This window comes from Peromyscus maniculatus, chromosome 2 (genome assembly GCF_049852395.1).
Source record: "Peromyscus maniculatus bairdii isolate BWxNUB_F1_BW_parent chromosome 2, HU_Pman_BW_mat_3.1, whole genome shotgun sequence".
Taxonomy (NCBI): domain Eukaryota; kingdom Metazoa; phylum Chordata; class Mammalia; order Rodentia; family Cricetidae; genus Peromyscus; species Peromyscus maniculatus.
Genome location: NC_134853.1, coordinates 152,675,804 through 152,694,554, shown reverse-complemented (window position 1 = coordinate 152,694,554; position 18,751 = coordinate 152,675,804). Strand labels below are relative to the sequence as shown.

At 48.2% G+C, this 18,751-nt stretch overlaps 2 protein-coding genes and 1 long non-coding RNA gene across 8 annotated transcripts in view; 2 read left to right on the top strand and 1 right to left on the bottom strand.

Moving 5' to 3' along the window:
* Cep85 (centrosomal protein 85) overlaps nt 1-16,046 on the top strand; it is a 38,766-nt gene extending 22,720 nt beyond the window's left edge. For 4 of the 6 annotated variants that reach the window (XM_006975643.4, XM_042272049.2, XM_042272048.2 and 1 more), the window contains 8 exons: nt 1,570-1,755; nt 6,225-6,377; nt 6,857-7,011; nt 8,377-8,470; nt 9,342-9,392; nt 11,618-11,725; nt 13,230-13,455; nt 14,455-16,046. In XM_006975643.4, coding sequence (XP_006975705.1) covers nt 1,570-1,755; nt 6,225-6,377; nt 6,857-7,011; nt 8,377-8,470; nt 9,342-9,392; nt 11,618-11,725; nt 13,230-13,455; nt 14,455-14,615 — 1,134 coding nt within the window. In that variant the 3' untranslated portion in view covers nt 14,616-16,046. Of the gene's footprint in view, nt 1-1,569; nt 1,756-6,224; nt 6,378-6,856; nt 7,012-8,376; nt 8,651-9,341; nt 9,393-11,617; nt 11,726-13,229; nt 13,456-14,454 lie in introns of those variants that run through there. The other 2 variants (XM_076565369.1, XM_076565368.1) reach the window with 2 other exon arrangements.
* On the bottom strand, nt 7,885-13,234 carry LOC143272012 (uncharacterized). The gene is made up of 2 exons (XR_013049382.1): nt 12,372-13,234; nt 7,885-9,734 (listed from the first exon to the last, which is right to left on the bottom strand). It is a non-coding gene; the product is annotated as an uncharacterized LOC143272012 (long non-coding RNA).
* A 1,084-nt stretch (nt 16,047-17,130) lies between the features above and the next one.
* Sh3bgrl3 (SH3 domain binding glutamate rich protein like 3) lies at nt 17,131-18,522 on the top strand. The gene is made up of 3 exons (XM_006975642.4): nt 17,131-17,293; nt 17,844-18,011; nt 18,119-18,522. The coding sequence occupies exons 1-3, from the start codon at nt 17,246-17,248 to the stop codon at nt 18,182-18,184; spliced, it is 282 nt and encodes a 93-aa protein (XP_006975704.1). The 5' UTR covers nt 17,131-17,245; the 3' UTR covers nt 18,185-18,522.
* Nucleotides 18,523-18,751: the final 229 nt, after the last annotated feature.

Genomic DNA, 18,751 nt, shown 5'->3' with positions numbered 1-18,751 from the left:
TCAAAGCTAGGTCCTTTGGAAGAGCATCCAGTGCTGAGCCATCTCGACAGCCTTATTTTTAGAAGTCTTTTTGTTTAGTTGGATTGTTTATTGTAGCACGAATCTTAAAAGTTCTTATTAATGAAAACAAACCCGGAGCCAGGTATTGGGGCGAACGCTGGGAGATCAGAGAGACAGAACATGCCACAGCTTCCTTACCTCGCCAACTCCTCAGCCGATCCTGTTTCCTCAGACTGGAAGCTTCTGTGTCCTCATCCAAAATGGGTCTCAGCTGAACTGCTGCTCAAAAGCCTAAAAGCTTAACCAGCTCTAGTTCCTGGTTTTCACGCCTTATATACCTTTCTGCTTTCTGCCATCACTTCCTGGGATTAAAGGCGTGAGTCACCATGCCTAGCTGTTTCCAGTGTGGCCTTGAACTCACAGAGATCCAGGTGGATCTCTGCCTCTGGAATGCTAGGATTAAAGGTGTGTGTGCCACTATTTTCTGGCTTCTATATCTAGTGGCTGTTCTGTTCTCTGACCCCAGATAAGTTTATTAGGGTGCACAATATTTTGGGGAACACAATATCACCACAGTTTATTTGTTATTTTTTTCAGGACAGGGGTTCTCTGTTGTAGCCCTGACTGTCCTGGAACTCACTCTCTGTAGACCAGGCTGGCCTCAAACTGCACATCCTACTACCAGACATTCTTAGAAGTCTCAGTCTGCCAGCCCTGGCCAAATAAAGAGTGGCAGAGGCCATGGGAGATTTAGAGCTGTTCTTATTTTTATTCTTTCATATCTAGGAACAGCTTAAAGAGAACCATATTCTCACTGAGGTCAGTGTCCAGTAGGGTTGAGAAAGAATCTGCTTTGTCAACTGAACTTATGCAGTTTGTGCTTTTGAGTGATGAATATTAGATTATAGTATGAAGGCCTGTTTGATCTAATAGCAGTAGAATATTCTCTAATTTACTGATGAAAACAGGTATGAGTAGAGAGAGCTAGGCCTCAAACCAGTCTTGTGGTTTGTTTGTGGTCCTTCCTCTGTGGCATACATCCTTGGATATTACTGTAGTTTTTTGTTTTGATTTAATTTTATTTCTATTTTATGTCTTTGAATATTTTGTCTGTCTGTGTACCATGTGTGTACCTGGTGCCCATGGAGGTCAGAAGGGGCTTCAGATCTCCTGGAACCGGAATTACAGGTGGATGTTAGCTGCTGTTTGGGTGCTGGGAACTGAACCTATGTCCTCTGCAAGAGCAGCCAGTGCTCTTACTCATTGAGCCAAATCTCCATCCCCCAGATATTGATGTTAAAACAGTGGTTCTGAAACTTGAGTGTGCATCAGAGTCACTTGGAGGGCTGACAGCACAGATTACTAGATTCTGTCCCTAGTATTTCTGATTCAGTGGACCAATGAGTAAGATTCCAAAACTTAACAGATTCCAGTAACACGTGATACTGACTCTCTTGGTCCTGGAGAGGCATGCCGGAAGAAACACTGGAGGATGATACTTGACCTAGAGCATAATGGGAAATGTGTAATTACAAGGAACCAGTTACATCTTAAGAATGTTTTTGGCAGGAGTTGCAGCGAGAGAACACTTTCTTACGGGCACAGTTTGCACAGAAGACAGAAGCCTTGAGCAAAGAAAAGATGGAGCTTGAGAAGAAACTCTCTGCTTCAGAAGTTGAAATTCAGCTCATCAGGGAATCTCTCAAAGTGACACTACAGAAGCACTCAGAGGAGGGCAAGAAACAGGAAGAAAGGGTGAGCTGAGAACCTGATGGCTCTAGCCCAGGAGAGAGTTTGGTAGTCGGTCTTCTTTGCCAAATAGTCTCTAGTCTGTTCCCCAAATCAGAGAACTCCCCATTGGCTTCTCACACAGCACCAGTCTAGAGGTGGAACTCTACTTTCCTGCTTCGTTTCTCCAAGACTACTCAAGTCAGGGAGAGGTGAACAGTCCCTCGCTAGCCCAAGGTCTTTTGTGCTGCCAACTTTCTGGAGGGAAACCAGCCAGGGCATTTGTATCAGATTGCACATTGCAGGAGGTGTAAGTGCCTGTGGTAACCTTAACTCCATTCAGTCTGCTTTCTCTTCATCCTCATGGAAAGAAGAGAAAGATTTCATGCTTGCAGCTAGATTGTGAGTTGGTTGGTGTTCTTAGAATTCCTTAGTAGAAAATTGGTCACCATTGGGGAAGATCTTTTAAAATGTTGGGGTTCTATTGGTACTCCAATTCACAGCTTTCTCTAAAATGTTCTTGGGGGACTAATTTAGCTCTAGGCTGCTTGTATCAAAACAAGTTAACAACAGTGCTTTTTTAAAGTCTCATTTGTTTATTGTGGAGCAAGTACACAGACGACAACCTATGGGAATTGATTCTCTTCTTTTATCATGTGGGTCCTGGGAATTGAACCCAGGTCTTCAGACTTGGTGGCAAGTGCCTTTACCCACTGAGTCATTTCACCAGCTTTTTTTTGGAATGGAGATCTCACTGTGTTGTCCAGACTGGCCTTGATTTCATAGAAAATCACCTGCTTCTGCCACACTAGGCTTTCTTCTGCCTTTGCATTCAGTCCAAGACCCCAGTCCATGTGTGACACCACCCACATAGGGTTTGTCTTTCCAGCTCGGTGAATCTAATGTAGTTAAATCCCTCACAGATGGCAAAGGCTTCTCTCCTCAGTGGTTCTGTATCCTCTCAAGTTGACAGCACTAACCACATGACTTGTTAAATTGTGGTGGACGACAGTGAGCTAGATCAGTGGGTGAAAGGCCTGATGCCCTGAGTTCAGTCCTTAGTTCCCACAAGGGAAGGAGAGAGCCAACTCCTGAGAGGTATTCTCTGACCTCTACATGTGTGCCCCATGTGCCCGCATACACATAGCATACACATACACAATAATTAATAAAATAATGTTAAAGGGGAGGAATGTCAGGCATGATGATGCATGACTGTAGCTTGAGTTTTCCTGCTTTGCCCACAGTCAGGACAAATCTTTGTCACCCGCCAGTCCCACAGCCGCTCAGACCCAACCAAGTAAACACAGAGACTTATATTGCTTACAAACTGTATGGCCGTGGCAGGCTTCTTGCTAACTGTTCTTTTATCTTAAATTAACCATTTCCATAAATCTATACCTTGCCACGTGGCTGGTGGCTTACCGGCGTCTTCACATGCTGCTGGTCATGGCGGCGGCTGCAGTGACTCTCCGACTCAACCTTCTCCTTCCCACAATTCTCCTCTCTCCTTGTCCCACCTACTTCCTGCCTGGCCACTGGCCAATCAGTGTTTTATTTATTGACCAATCAGAGCAATTTGACATACAGACCGTCCCACAGCACATGACTTTAATCCCAACACTCAGGAGGCAGAGGCAGACATATTTCTGTGAATTTGTGACCAGCCTGGTCTCTACAGCAAGTTCTAGGCTAACTAAGGCTACATAGTGAGACCCTGTCACCAAAAAATGAGAAAGGTTTGGCCTTTGAATTCTCAGTACTGACAGCCAACAGGGTTTAGAGTCTTGATGTTGTACATAGATTTTTACTTATACTTGTTCTCAGCCCTATACTGTACCCTGTCTCTTGCCAAGGATTGATGTTCATGGGTCTTCAAGCCTCTCATTTGACCTCTCATGTGTATAGTTCAAGTTTCTTGCTGGGAAAGCCTGCTTGGGGATGGTTAACTTGCATTGAAATTAACAATGAATTCCCTGAATTTTCAGGTCTGTAACTGAGACTGGCTTCCAGAGGTGCCTGGTGCTTTAAGAACAGAAGCTCATGGGAGTGGTCTATAACTCCCATGAAGGTTAAATCCTCTGCCATGAGTGATTTATCTCTCTCTGCATACTTTAATCTTTTGAAAACATGTTAAAATATCATATACATTTTATTTTAAAGATTTCATTTATGTGTGTGAATATATGCCACATACGTGCAGGTTCCTGCAGATGCCCTAAGAAAGCCTTGGCTTTTCTGGAACTGGAGTTACAGGAGGTTATGAGCTGCCTGACATGGGTGCTCTTAACTGCCCAGCCATTTCAGCAGCCCCTGGTTTCTTGGGTTTTTGTGTGGGGGGGGGGTGTTTGTTTGTTTTGGGAGGGGTTGCTTTGTTTTTTGTTTTGTTGTTTTATGTGTGCTTTGTTTTTTGTTTTGTTGTTTTATGTGTGTGTGTGTGTGTGTGTGTGTGTCTGTGTGTGTAGAGGGTGTTGGGTAACCCTGGAGCTAGAGTTAGAGGTGGTTGTGAGCTACCTGATGTGGGTGCTGGGAACCAAACTCAGGTCCTCTAGAAGAGCAAGAGCAATCCTCTCACCCATTGAGCTGACTTCGAAGCCTCTATTTGGTATCCCATTTTTTTTTTTTTTTTTTTTTTTTTTTTGAGATAGTCAAGACTTGGAGTAATCTAGCCTTCACCATGTAGTTCAGGCTGGCCTCAGGCTCAAGGCAGTCCTTCCACTTGAGAACGACACACTAGGACTATATGTAGATTACCACACCCACAATACTTTTGTCTCCTTTCTTGCTGTCTTCCTGTGGAGCCCTGGCTGGTCTCAACTCAAGAAGGTCCACCAGCCTCCTACTCCTGAGTGGTAGAGTTAGAAGAATGTGCCACCACACCCAGCTTATCTGCCTTTTTTTTTTTTTTTTTTTTTTTTAAGGTTAATACTTTATGTTTACATGTGGTCACTTTACCTTTTTGGCTTTTACTCTAGAACTGGTTTATCATAATTTTTCAGTGAACATCCCAGGTGATTTTGGTACAAGCTAAACTGTGAGAACTACAGGTTTAGAGCTGGATAGTTACAGCTTACACCTGGGATAAAGCTTTTATTTTCTTTTTTTTTTTAAGATTTTATGTATATGAGTGCTTTATCTGCATGTACAACTTTATGCCAGAAGAGGGCACCAGATCTCATTACAGATGGTTGTGAGCCACCATGTGGTTGCTGGGAGTTGAACTCAGGACCTCCGGAAGAGCAGTCAGTGCTCTTAACCTCTGAGCCATCTCTCCAGCCCCATGCTTTTTATTTTCAAAGATTGTACTTGATATTGTCATGTCTTTGAATGGAAGAATAGGGTGTCTCTGCTCTGACATAATTCTCTGTCTCACTTTTCCTCTTTTCTTTTGTTCCCCCTCATTCCCTTATTTGTAAGCCAAAGAAAACATCTTCCAGCAACACTTTAGGGAGTTCCTTCTGGGGAAAAGCATTATGCTATGCTTTAGGAATATGATAATTTAGCAGAATGGCTATAATCCATAGAAATAGCCATTCCTTTCAAAGATTTACCTTATCAGACATGATTATGTTACATCAGTGCTACAGTTTGGTTTGGTTTGGTTTGGATGTATGCCTGTGTTTTTGCCTACATGTATGCAGGTGCACCACATTCATGTAGTGCCCTTGGGGGTCAGAGGAAGTTGTCAAATTCCCTGGAACTGGAGGTAGAGATGGTTGTGAGCCACTGTGTGAGTGCTGGGAACAGAGCCTGGGTCCTCTGAAGAGCAGCCAGTGCTCTGACTGCTGAGTCACCCCAGTTCAGAAACTGCTTTCACTTGTGTTGTTTTGTTTTTCAGTTACAAAGTAAATAAAATTTTCTTTTGGGGGGCATTTTTTGTTTGTTTGTTTGAGGCAAGATTTCTCTATGTAATAGTCTTGACTGTCCTGATACTCACATTGCAGACCAGGCTAGCCTCCAACTCACAGAGATCCACCTGCATCTGCCTCCTGAGTGCTGGGATTAAAGGTCTGTACCACAATCGCCTAGCGTAAGGGATTTTAATTCTTCTGCTGTCTGTCCAGGTCACTTGGGTTCAAGATTTCTATAAACAGCCCCTTCTCAAAGAAAGATGCTCAGTCCAGTTGTGCCATCAGCCCTTTATTCTTTTTGGTTTTTCGAGACAGGGTTTCTCTGTGTGGCTTTGGAGCCTGTCTTGGAACTCACTCTGTTGACCAGGCTGGCCTTGAACTCATAGAGATCCTCCTGGCGCTGCCTCCTGAGGGCTTGATTAAAGGTGTGCGCCACCACTGACCGGCTCTTAGGTGCTCTTTGTCCCTGCCCTTGACTGGAAAGTTCAGGAATGTTACCTCTGTAGTTTATGTTCCAGTCCAAATGGCTGTTACTTAGCTTCCTGTCTTCACTGTGGGAAAGAACACATGTACCTCTAAGGGCAGACACTGAAAAATGTTCATTCTTATGAAATAGAAGCAGATTTTTGACATTTCTTTCACTAGGTCAAAGGCCGTGATAAACATATCAATAATTTGAAAAAGAAATGTCAGAAGGAATCAGAGCAGAACCGGGAGAAGCAGCAGCGTATTGAGACCTTGGAACGCTATCTGGCTGACCTGCCCACCCTTGAAGATCATCAGAAGCAGACCGAGCAGGTAGCAGCAATCTCTAGCTGTACCGGGAGCAAGCAGGGATTGGCCAGGGAGGGGGCCGATCTCATTATCTGACTTATTGAAAGGACTATCTCAAAGGAGTCTAGCTAGATTCATAACTGGATGATTTTTATAGGTACATTCTCTTGGTGTAGTTCTTGCTGTCCTGGAACTTACTATGTAGACCAGGCTGGCCTCGAAATCACAGATAACGCCTACCTCTGCTTACTGAGTGCTGGAATTAAAGGTGTGTGTAACACACTAGCCTTGTTTTGTTTCTTGGAGACAAGGTCTCATTGTAAATCCCTGGCTGGTCTAGAACTCACTATGTAGAGCAGACTGGCCTGAACTCACTCACAAAGGTCTGCCTGCCTCTTGCAGGGACTAAAGGCATGTGCTACCTACCATACCCAGCTTAAGGACTGCAGGTGTTTGAGATAGCCACTGTTTTCCTTAGCTAAGCATGGGGTCCTGTCTCTTAGCTTAAGGATGCAGAGTTGAAGAACACAGAACTGCAAGAGAGAGTGGCTGAGCTGGAGACTTTGCTGGAGGATACCCAGGCAACCTGCAGAGAGAAGGAGGTTCAGCTGGAAAGCCTGAGACAGAGAGAAGCAGAATTCTCCTCTGCTAGACATAGGTAATGCCCTTTAGGCTTGAGGGAAGGAGAGGGTTTCGTTCTGGTACAGTGTTAACTACCCTGCTTGCTTACTTATTTTAAGTGAATGTGCAAACCCCCCTCTCTTAGTTTTGTTTTCTTTGGATTGTGACTAATAGGAAAGTTGCTTATGGGCAGAAAACTTGTCTTTGTGGTGTAGTGGGGTTTATCGTAGTGTCATTGGGAAAACACTTCTGGGTTTTTATTGCTGTGAAGAGACACCATGACCATGGCAACTCTTATAAAGGAAAACATTTAATTAGAGTGGTTTGCTCTTTTGGAGGTTCAGTCTGTTATCATCATGGTGGGGAGTCTGGCAACATGCAGGCAGACATGGCACTAGAGCTGAGAGTCCTCTATCTTGCAGGCAACAGGAAGTCCTCTGCAGGGACAGTATGCTTTCATAATGACTGAAGCATGTCTCCAAGCCAAGTTTGATTTCTTATGCAGCCCAAGACATCCTGACTAGGGATGGTACTGTCTGCAGTCAGTCTCATCTAGAAAACTGAAGAGTCAAGGCTTTGAGGGTTCCTTAAATGAGTTCCCCTAAGATTCGTACATCAGGATGACTTGTACCAAGGTGACAATTAAAGATAACTTAGGACAGGGACAAAGCTGGCTCTGCTGTAAACACCATGTACCAAGAAAAGAAAGATGAGTTTTGTTTTGTGTCTTGCTCTGTATCCCAGTTTGACTGAATGCTGGCTGTGAAATCCAGCAAATCCTCTTGTCTCTTTTCCAGAACATACTGGAATTTCAGGCATATACCATCATGCTCAGCTAAAAGAGTTCTTGTATATTTTTCAAATTTTATTTATTTATTTGGTTTTTTTGAGACAGGGTTTCTTTGTAAAAAAAAAAACAAAAAAAAAAACAGTCCTAGCTGTCCTGGAACTCACTCTGTAAACTAGCCTCAAACTCACAGAGATCCCCCTGCCTCTGCCTCCCAAGTGCTGGGATTAAAGGTATGCACCACCACTGCCCAGCTCAAATTTTATTTTTTAATATCAAAACAGAATACAAGAGTCTTTGGCAAATAAAGATTGAGAAGGGGAGGCGGGGGTGGGGGTGGGAGGAGGGAAGAAGGGGATCTTTGATTGGTGTGTAAAATGAATGAAAAAGAAAAAAAAAAGAGTTGATGGTATATTGTATAGATTCTGGCCCCAGGCAGAGGAAACTAAATACATTGAGTATCGTCTGTCAGGGACACCCTGTATCACATCATCCTCAGCTATGGGTAGGAAGGTGGAACTGTTTTGCTCCAAAGACATAGTAAATAACAGAACCAAGAATTAAAGCCACAATGGTTCTGATTTCATAGTTCTAGAAGAAGACATTGTCTTTCAGCTTGCAAGATAAACAGTCTGTGGAGGATGCCAGTGGAGAAGGTCTCACAGTGGAAATGGAATCCCAGCAGAAGGAATGTGATTCCCTCCGAAAGGTGATTAAGGGTATCTGGGCTCTGGCCTGGATAGGCTGGGAGGAAAGAAGAGATTGTGTACTAGGAAGGAATCGGGAATTCTGTCTTAAGCCATATAGGATCTGCTCCCAAAAGCTTTTCTCTCTTCTGAGAAGTCAGCCCTGTATAGTAAGTTTGCATTTTAGGTATTCAGTCTTATGACAAGCAAGTTGCTTATCAGGAATACATGCAGAAGTTAGGAGCAACATGCCATCAGATGAACCAGAATGATGCACTGAAGCCCAGGTATACTGCAGCCCTGACTCAGGGCCGGGAGAGACTGCTAATGTTCATCAAAACATTATAACCAGTGAGGTGGACAGTTTCTCAACGCAGCAGATAATAGAGATCCGGTAACCTGCTGGTGAAACAGGTTACAGGTCAGCAGAAATGGTTCAGGGATTATGTGAGCTATTGAGGCACAGAAAGCTGGGGTGGTGGTTCTCTCCTTGGGTAGATCACTGACCAAATCTCTAAACCCAGACCCATGGTAGCCCTGGACAGGGAGACTCAGAAAGCTAAATTTGTCCTTTTCCCGAAGAACCTCCACATGTGTGCTGGGAGTGTATAAAGTTAATTCCACTGACCTGCAGTCATTAGGTGAGGGCCCCCCACCCCAGAAGTGCTCATGGGGGCTGTCGAGTTCCTCTGTAAGACTGTTATGACTAGAGTACTGAGTCCCAGGGCTGTGAAAGTAGAGGACGAAGATCAGGAGTCCAAGTTAGATTTCTGTAGGTCATCCTAACCGATCCTCACCCTGGTCTTACAATGCTGGCATTGGATCAAAGGTCCTCATGTACATCAGCCTTGTGCTTGTAGCCTGTCTTGCTTTCTTGATAACTTTGCCTTTCAGATGGTGGAGAGGCAACAGCTGAAGATAGAGCAGCTACACTCTCAAGTCCAGGTGAGCAGGAGGCTTTGTCCATGGTGGATAGGACTTAACTGATGGAAGCTTGGGATTCAGCTTAACGTTGCAGCAGCTCCTTCTCTGCCATGGGGTATGCTTGTTGTTTGGTATACAAGAAGAACCAAACAGTGCCTTTGGACCTCCTGTCTTGTTTAGAAGACAGATGATAGACATTTCAGCACAGTTCTCTGAGAGCCAGGTTCATACCACCTTAGGGGGTGAACTCAGGAGAGTCTGTGTGAGCAGGGGAGGTCAAGGACAAGTTTCTGGAGATCCTGAGCATGAATGATGAGACATTAGCCAGGCAAAGAGCAGCTGAGTAGGATGGAACTAGAAGTCCTGTAGGAGGAACATCAAGGTTTAAATGTGGAACCGCATGGTTTAAACATGAACCAGTAAAGCAGTTTGATACTATTGAAGTGCGGCCATGTACTGCTTACCAGTGGGGATACATTTTGAGAAATGTGCACTTAGATGATTTCATCTTTGTGAGCATTAGAGTATACTATTAAGACACTTCATCACTAGACTGTCTTACAGCACCTCACTGTCTTATACGCAGTCCATCATTAATCAAAACATCTTAGGCAATGTATGACTATCTTGAATTTAGGTAGTGAGTGGAGAGGTGAGCAGAAGAGGTTATGGGAAGATCTTGTCTGTCCTATGGTGTTAGCTTTTATTTTTCCTACATGTATGTCTGTGCACCGTGGATGTGCCTGGTGCCCACAGAGGTCAGAAGAGGTGTCAGATCCCCTGAATGAATCCCCTGGGAATGCTTGTGAACTACCTTGTGTGTGCTAGGCATCAAACCTAGGCCCTCTGTAAGAACCGCAAGTGTTTTTAACTGCTGAGCCATCTCTCCAGCTCCTTGCTGTTAACTTTAATCTTTAGTGAGTGATGGGAATCTTTGTTTGGTTTTTTTGGGGTTTTTTGTTTGTTTGTTTGTTTTCAAGACAGGGTTTCTCTGTGTAGTTTTGGTGCCTGTCCTGGATCTTGCCCTGTAGACCAGGCTCTGGCCTCAAACTCACAGAGATCCGCCTGGCTCTGCCTCCCGAGTGCTGGAATTAAAGGTGTTCGCCACCACTGGCGGGGTAATGGGACTCTCATTAGAACATTTAGTTGTGGTGTGGTGTGGTGACGTTGGCAGTTCAGGCTCACCTGGAGGACTGACATCCTAGAAAGAGGCAGCTGGGGACTGTTGCAGAAAGTGTATTGAAGTCATAGGGACTGGGGCATAAGGCATGGTAACAGAAGAGATGCAAGGAGACAGACGGAAGACCGGTTAGGAGTCAGCAACTGGCAGAAGCAGGGGTTTGAGGAATAGGAAAGAACCAGCCATGACTCCTGGTTCCTATTTTGGGCCAGAGTAGGAGTGTTCATTAATTGCATTCTCTGACAAATCTTGAGTGAAATAGATTGACTCAAGTTTTTTGAACTCTAAAAGGTTTTACACTGGTGGCTGGGGATATGAATTAGTAGAAAAAGCGGAGTTCAGACCCCAGCACCCATGTAAGTGTTAGGAGTCAGAAGTCAGATGCAGGATAAGGTAGAGAGGAATCAAGAAAAGACACAGGAACCTCTGACCTCCGCACAGAGTACACGTACGCATGTCTACTTACACATGCGACACACACATAACATATGCAAAAAATAAAAGGGTTTTCACACCAAACTTGACGTGCACTGAGGGGAAGCTGAAGGCTGCCCGCCTGCCTTTCCAGCTCTCCTGTAGTTGCCTCTTCTGGTCTTGTTGTCGGGACGCGCTCGTACTTGGTGAGCGTGTAAACTGCCAGGGTTTTAGTTGTTAATGCCTCATTAAATGAAAGGGTTTAAATCAGTGCTTCTCAACCCGGGTCACAGCCCCTTTGGGATCAAATGACCCTTGAACAGGGGTCACCTAAGACTATCTGAAAACAGATATTTACATTATGATTCACAACAGTAGCAAGATTACAGTTAAGAAGTAGCAACAAAAATAAATTTATGGTTGGGGGTCACCACAGCATGGGGACCTGTATTCAAGGGTCACAGCATCGGGCAGGTTGAGAACCCCTGGTTTACATGGAAAATAGCAGGCTGAGCTCTTCTCACCTAACCCTCAAAGCAGCTGTGTTCAGGGTGGCACTTGAGTGTGTAGCACAGGGGAGAGGTGATGCCATCCACGTCACACTGGTTACCCTGGGTATGTTCTGCACAACATCTCACTGTGTGGTCTCTAGAGCCTAAAGCAAGAACTGGCTCAAGAAGAAGGAATAAGCCAGGCCTTGAGAGAGGAGTCACAGCGGAGGGAGATAGCCCTGCAGCAAATCCGTACTGCCGTGAAGGAGGTAAGCATTGGCCAGGTCCAAAGAGCCTCCACAAATCTGATCTCTCCATTTCCCACCCCTTTCCTTCCCCTACACGAATGTGGAAGAGGCTGTGAGTTTTTTAGCAAAGGAATGGGTAGTAACATTGTATTATCCTGTACGTTAAAGGCTTTAGGCCTGTTTTAGAGTGGCCATAGTCACCCAGGAATGCCTTTTAGATGTGGGATCTCCTCCTTTTCTCCCTCCCCACTCAGTCTTTCTGCAGCCAAGGGTTTTTTGGGATTGGAGGCGGGGGAAATCGAGAAGACTGAGGGAGCAGGGTGTGGCTTTACATATGTGTAATCCCAGCACTTGGGAGGTTGAGGCCGAGTTCAAGGCAAGACTGTCTCACACACAGACAGCCCCAAAATGAATGAAGATTTGGTGGTACTCATGTAGTGAATAGAGTTGTTAGTAGGGCCCACTGAGTTCACTGGCCAAGTGTCTAGGAAGACATCTCCCAGTACTACGATTGTTATATGGCTCAGTGTGGCAGAGACCAGAGGTAGGGGATGGGGAGGGGAGCTCTCAGTAGGAGAGAAGGCAAAGACAGCCTTACATAAATAGCTGCTCTGTATAAGGAAGCCTAACTGTACTACAGTGAGAGCTTGAAATGTAGAATGCTTACCTCCCTGGAGCAGGGCAAGAGGATGACTGACTACAAGTTCAAAGCCAGTCTGGTTTACACAGAGAGTTCCAGGTCAGCCAGGGCTGCCCTGTATCAAGCAAACAAGCAAAGTTGGGTTAGAAAATGTAGTTCAGTTGGTAGGGTACTTGCCTTGCATGCATGAAGGCCTGAGCTATAAAGTGGGGGTAGTGGTACATACTTTTAACTCCTGCACTTGGAAGGTGGAGACAGGAGGATCAGAAGTTCAAGGTCATCGTCAGCTATGTAGGAAGTTAGAGGCTAGACGTGGCTATGTGATACCCTGTCTCAAAAATAAAAGGGGCAGGGAGAAGGGACAGACAAAATGCCTTTCAGCTCTGGATCTTCAGGTCTCTGACCTTTCCCAGTCTTCCTCTTTCCCTTGCCCCTGTTTCTCTGACAGCCTGTTATCAGGCTGGCTGGGAGCCACTTTGGTCAGGGTGGCAGGGCGAGATTGAAACCAATGTCTCCTCAGATTTCACTGTTCACGTTAAGCCATCTCTAATAGCCTGGCTAACAGAGTTGGCTGAAGGGCTGGCTTCAGATAGAGTTCTCTGTTCCTGGACCGAAACCTGGAGGCTGGTGACTCAGATCCTGCTGAGGAATAGTTTCCTTTCCAGTGCTGGGTCCCTAAGGGCCTGGGCTCAGCCTACACACAGGAGGAGCTAGTATCTGTAGAGGGAAAGGTGGGTGGGGGAGGGGAAGGTGCACCAAGCCTGTGTGGGTAACAGTGGGGAGGGACGGTGTGACTAAATTTCCCCTTCACACCCATGCCCATTCAGATACACAGATCTTTGCCTCCCTTTGGGTCTTCGTCAGTTTACCCATCTGTTTGCTTAGCTCTCAGTGCAAAACCAGGACCTGATTGAGAAGAATCTGACGCTGCAAGAGCGCTTGCGCCAGGCCCAGCCGGGGTCTGCATCTGCACCAGACACGGCCCAGCTGGCAGATGAGCTGCACCAGGAACTGGCCATTTGCCTTCAAGATCTGCAAGCTGTCTGCAGCATTGTGACCCAGAGGGCCCAGGGCCACAACCCTAACCTCTCTCTACTCCTAGGCATTCACTGTGAGTCATCGAAAGGGCTTTCATTCTCTCACCCATCCAAGTTTGCTGTCCTTACGGTAATTGTGAACCAGGTGCATAGGCCTGGCCATTGCCTTGTGGGAGTTGTCAAAGTGTTATTAAGTGTTTCATAAACAGGCCTCCTTAGAGGACGCTTGTGTAGAGGACAAACAGAAAGTGGGCCTTAGGCAACAAATTATCAGCTTACTATTCCCAGTTTGTTCTTTTTGGTTTTTTGAGACAGTTTCTTTGTGTAGCCCTGGCTGTCCTGGATCTCACTCTGTAGACCAGGCTGGCCTCAGAGATCCACCTGCTTCTTCCTCCCAAGTGCTGGGATTAAAGGTGTGCACCACCACCACCACCACCACCACCTCCACCACCACCACCACCACCACCACAACTGGCCACCAGCTTGTTCTTTAAAAGTGTCATATCTGAAAAAGGGGGGCGGGGGACAGGCAAAAGATGCCTTTCAGCTCTGGATTTTCAGGTCTCTTACCTCTCCCAGCCCCACACCCAGTGACCGCTAAGTCTTACTGTCTCCCTTGGCCCTCTGTTCCTCTCACAGCTTGTTTGTTATCAGGCTGACTGGTGGCCACTTATGTCAGGGTGGCAGGGCAAGATTGAAACCAGTGTGTCCTAAGTTTGGAGCTGTAGCTTGTAGTTGAGTCCTTAGTATAAGCAAAACCCTGGCTCAGTCCTCAGTACTGGAGGGGAAAGCTGTGTCCTGTGATCATGGTGCTTTAAGAAGTGCTTATTTGCGCCGGGCGGTGGTGGCGCACACCTTTAATCCCAGCACTCGGGAGGCAGAGCCAGGTGGATCTCTGTGAGTTCGAGGCCAGCCTGGGCTACCAAGTGAGTTCCAGGAAAGGCGCAAAGCTACACAGAGAAACCCTGTCTCGAAAAGCCAAAAAAAAAAAAAAAAAGAAGAAGTGCTTATTTGTCCTCATGAAGTTTCAGTCAGCTCATTTGCTCACACTCTCAAAATTCTCTTCTCATCAGCCACCCAGCTCCCAGGGACTCAGCTGGATTTGCAGAAGCCAGATGTGATCAGGAGAAAACTAGAAGAGGTTCAACAGCTGCGTCGTGACATTGAGGACTTAAGGACCAGCCTGTCAGACAGATATGCCCAGGACATGGGAGAGAACTGTGCCACACAGTGAGGAGCGCCAGGGAGGACCTGGCTGATAGTAGCCTCACCAGAAGGTTCCTGCCCTGACAATCCTGCCTTCTGCTGCTGCACTGGGGGGAGAGCCTGTGTCTGGGGCCAGGCTTGATGAGATCGTGCCTGTTTTGCTGTATACTGGCTTTGCCTTACTGGGTTATGTTTTACCTGTTATCTTACTCTGAAAGGCTGAGTTACTAATTAACCTTTTTGTAGATTCAACTGATAAAGTCCTCACAAACTGTTCCCAGCCCTAACCTGACATCAGAAGCAAACAGGCTGCTCACCTCCCCTCTCCATCCTCCAGGATGACCCATGTTCATTCCTACTCCATACTTGGTCCTGCTGACGCTCTATTAAGAGAGGCCTGAGAGGTTAAGTAGGAGTAGCAGTCTTGGAAGAGTTCTCAGGTCCCGGGTTTCAGCCTTCCTGGGAACCCAGCTGGCTTTCTGGGTTTTCTCAGGTACCTGCTTCCTCAGGGCTGTTGTTCCCTACACAGGCCTCAGGGTTATCTACCCCTCAGCAAAGTCCCCCACTAGGGTTGCTGGCTGGGGCACTACAGCAGGGCTCCTCATCCTGCCTGCTGTGCGATTTTTACAGGAAACTCTGGCTACCCTGTGTCCCTGGTGCCCTGGCATGTGGTCAGCATAGCCTTTCTCCTTTGCTCAGGCCTTCCAGGTAGCCCCTGTTTGGGGTGCCTAAGTGCAGACCCCTCTGTTGTGATGGCCCTATGGTTTGCAGGTTGCACACGCTGCTCACCCCTTCCCAAGGCTGGGGCTGTAGCTAGCCCTCAGATTTGTGCCTCTGTTTGGGGTTGGGGGGATTTCCTTTCCCTCTGTGACCTCCTTGAGAGTTAGAGCACCTAGTGTGGGTCAGCTCTAAGAGTGTTCAATGTTTCCTAGTGTTTGGTTTCTCTGGGGCCTTTGGACCCTCAGCTTTTTGGTTTTTCTTGCCTCCTGATTTAGGGATGGTCTCAGTTTTATCTGGTTGTAGGGCTAGCCCTTCAACTTGCTCTAGTTTGGAGCTGGGGGCCCTATATGAATGAGGAGCAGAGTGGTTTGGGGGGTGCAGAGGCAGCCACGATGGGACTTGTGCTAAGTCTCTGGGCTGTTAAAAGCATCCTGGACCTCCAGGGCGGGCCTGAGTGGCCTTCTTTTCAAGTGTTCTCATAAGTTTGTGTTTTATTTATGGATGGCTTACCTTCTCAAAGTAGCCACACCCAGCCGGCTATCTCCTCAGCCTCTGGGCTCCTGCCTCCTAAAACCAGAGCTGCCTGGTTGGTGTCCACCCTATGTCATTGGGAGCCCAGCCTCCATGCTCACGGGTATTTTTTCTTCGTAAAGTTTATAAAGTTATTTATATGAATCTTTGTTATGTCGACTGGTTTGTATTGCCTATTTTGATTACAGAATAAAACATTTTAACAGATGCTTCAGTTTTCTGTTGTCTCCCAGCATCCTTTGCCCAGCCAGTCCCCCCTTTGGCTTGTGGAGCCAAAGACGAGCTCAGAAGGACTTTTTCAGATCCAGCTTGGTAGCTGAATCTCTTCCCACTTCTGCTCTGTCTGCCCACACTGGTGCCCAGAGCTCCCCCACCAGCCAGCCATCACTACAAAGCTGCAGCAGACCTCAGAGAAGTCGGCAGGCAGCTTCTGGGTTTCTGTGGCCTCTGAGGAAGTGACTTCCCCATAACCAGATACGCAGTATGCCTCAGGGCAGGATTGGCCTCCTGGGCCGTCGCTGTGTAGCCCTGGCTCTTCTCCGGGGTTTGTGGGGGGCGGGATAGTGAACCTAACTGCTAGCTCCAAAATTGGGGTGGTCTGGACTCCTTCCCACCTCATCAGCTGAATTCCTAATATTCAAAGCTATGGGATGTCATCTGCACCATGAAGGTAGAGTTGAGCCGGGACCGCCCCAAACCAGCTATGGATCTCCACCGAGGCCAGCTTGAGCCAGGCTCTCATGGGACACCAGCTTTTGCCTCTGCACACTAGTGAGCTGTCCTGCAGCTTCTTACCTCCTCCTCCATCTGGCTTCTGAAGGGTGTGGCCCCAGTGTGCAGCCACCACCCTTTCTTGTCAGAGCCTGTTTGGAGAGGTGCTTTAGGGGAAGTAAGTGTCCTGGCTGCACTGCCCCTCCCCAGCGCCGCCACCACCCCTTCCCCGCCTTCAAAAGTTCCATGCTGAGATGTATGTACTATGAAGGGACCTGGAGACCAGGGTGGCGACTGCGCTGGGCACTGCGTGTACAAAACCCGGGCAAACTGGGAAAAGCTTTCAGCTGAACCCTTCTGCCCACCTTCCCGGCCTTTTTTTTTTTTTTTTTTTTTTTTTTTTTCTGGTCCCCTCCCAGCCACACGACATGAGCCCCAAGCCAGAACAGCTGCCGAGGGCTGGGGTCCTCCGGGCTCCAGGCCACAGCAGGGCAGGGAGGGAGCCTCCAGCGCAGGGCGGTGTCATGCAGGCCCCGCCTCGCCCGCCTGCGCAGCTCATTGGCCCCGAACGCACTGACTCGCGGGCGGAGCAGGAAGGAAACCGCTCCCAAGCGCGGCGGCGGCAGCGTCGTTTCTGGCCGTGCAGCTGCCGCTCCCACCATCCCTCGGTTGCCTTGCGTGTCCCTTTCCTGCAGCATGAGTGCTCTGCGCGTCTACAGCACGTCGGTCACCGGCTCTCGTGAAGTAAGTGTGTGCCTGGGCCGGCGCCCGGGGAAGGCGGGCCGCCTCCCTGTGCTCCGACCGGCGCCCGGGAGCCGCCCCCACGATGGAGGCAGTGAGGTGCGGGGTATGGCCTCCAGGTCTAGTCCGGGGGACGCGGCCCAGCCTGAGCCCCTCCACCAGGGATCCCTCGGCATCCCCAGCATGAGCTGCCCACACCCATCCCCCACTGTGGGGCCACCCATTCTCTTGCACACCCCCATACACACCTCCTTAATCCCGCTCCCTCGCCACTGAGAGGCTGTGGAGGAGGGTGGTTTTCATGTAGGGCCTCATCCTGGCCGAGTCCAGCTCCCCTGACTTACCCAGAAGTTGACCGTCTTCTCTTTCTGAGACTCCTTCCTGTAGGTGATCCCTCTCATCCTTGGACCCTTCCCATCCCTTAGTGGTCAGAATCTCCCCCGCCCCCGACCCCCAGGATGGGCAGGACAAAAGCTCCTGCTAACACCGGACCAGAGTTCCTTCCATAAATCCTCCAGCCAGCCTGCCAACCCTGTCAATCCTCTGCCCCTAGATCAAGTCCCAGCAGAGTGAGGTGACCCGCATCCTAGATGGGAAGCGAATCCAATACCAGCTAGTGGACATCTCCCAGGACAACGCCCTTCGAGATGAGATGCGAGCCTTGGCAGGCAACCCCAAGGCCACCCCACCCCAGATTGTCAACGGGGACCAGTACTGCGGGGTATGGGGTTTGGGGTCTGGGAGGTGTTGGAAGACGGCAGCCAGGGTCAGACCCGGGCAGAGCGTAGGGCCCCTGCATCTGCACTCAGGTGACTACCCCTCCCTCAGGACTATGAACTCTTCGTGGAGGCCGTGGAACAGAACACACTGCAGGAGTTCCTGAAGCTGGCCTGAGTAAGGATGGCCGCCATGCCTACCCAACTCCTCACCAGGCCCTGAAGGACCTTGTGCCCAGCCTTGGAGTCCCCCCTGCAGACCCAAGCCCTTTCTGTATCCTCCTCCTCCTCCTCCCTTCCGAGACAACATTCCTTACTCACCAATCGGTCTCGAGAGATTGTCTTAAGCAGTGCCCCCAATGCTGGCTGCCCCTAGCCAGGCCATGGGGCCACCTCCCTGCCTGGCACTGCCTGGTGGGGATTTCTCTTAGTTCCATCAGCCAGAGCCCTGCCAAAGGCCCCGCAATTCCCTCTCCTGGGAGCATCCCAGAGACAATTAAATGCCATTCCACTGGTGCCGTCTGTCTGGTTATGGTGTCCCAGGTCCCTGCTTGGCAGCAGCGGTGGTCCTGGTTGTGACAGCTGTGTTGTTTGCATCTGTGTGTGCACGTGGGAGCACGTGTTTGTGTCTCGTAGCACATGAGCATGGTTGACATGCACTTTCTCGACATGGTAGCTGAGTCACCCTCAATTTCCCATGCGGTTTCTGGTGTTGATCTGCCAGCCTGACAGTGGGTGGCTGCCC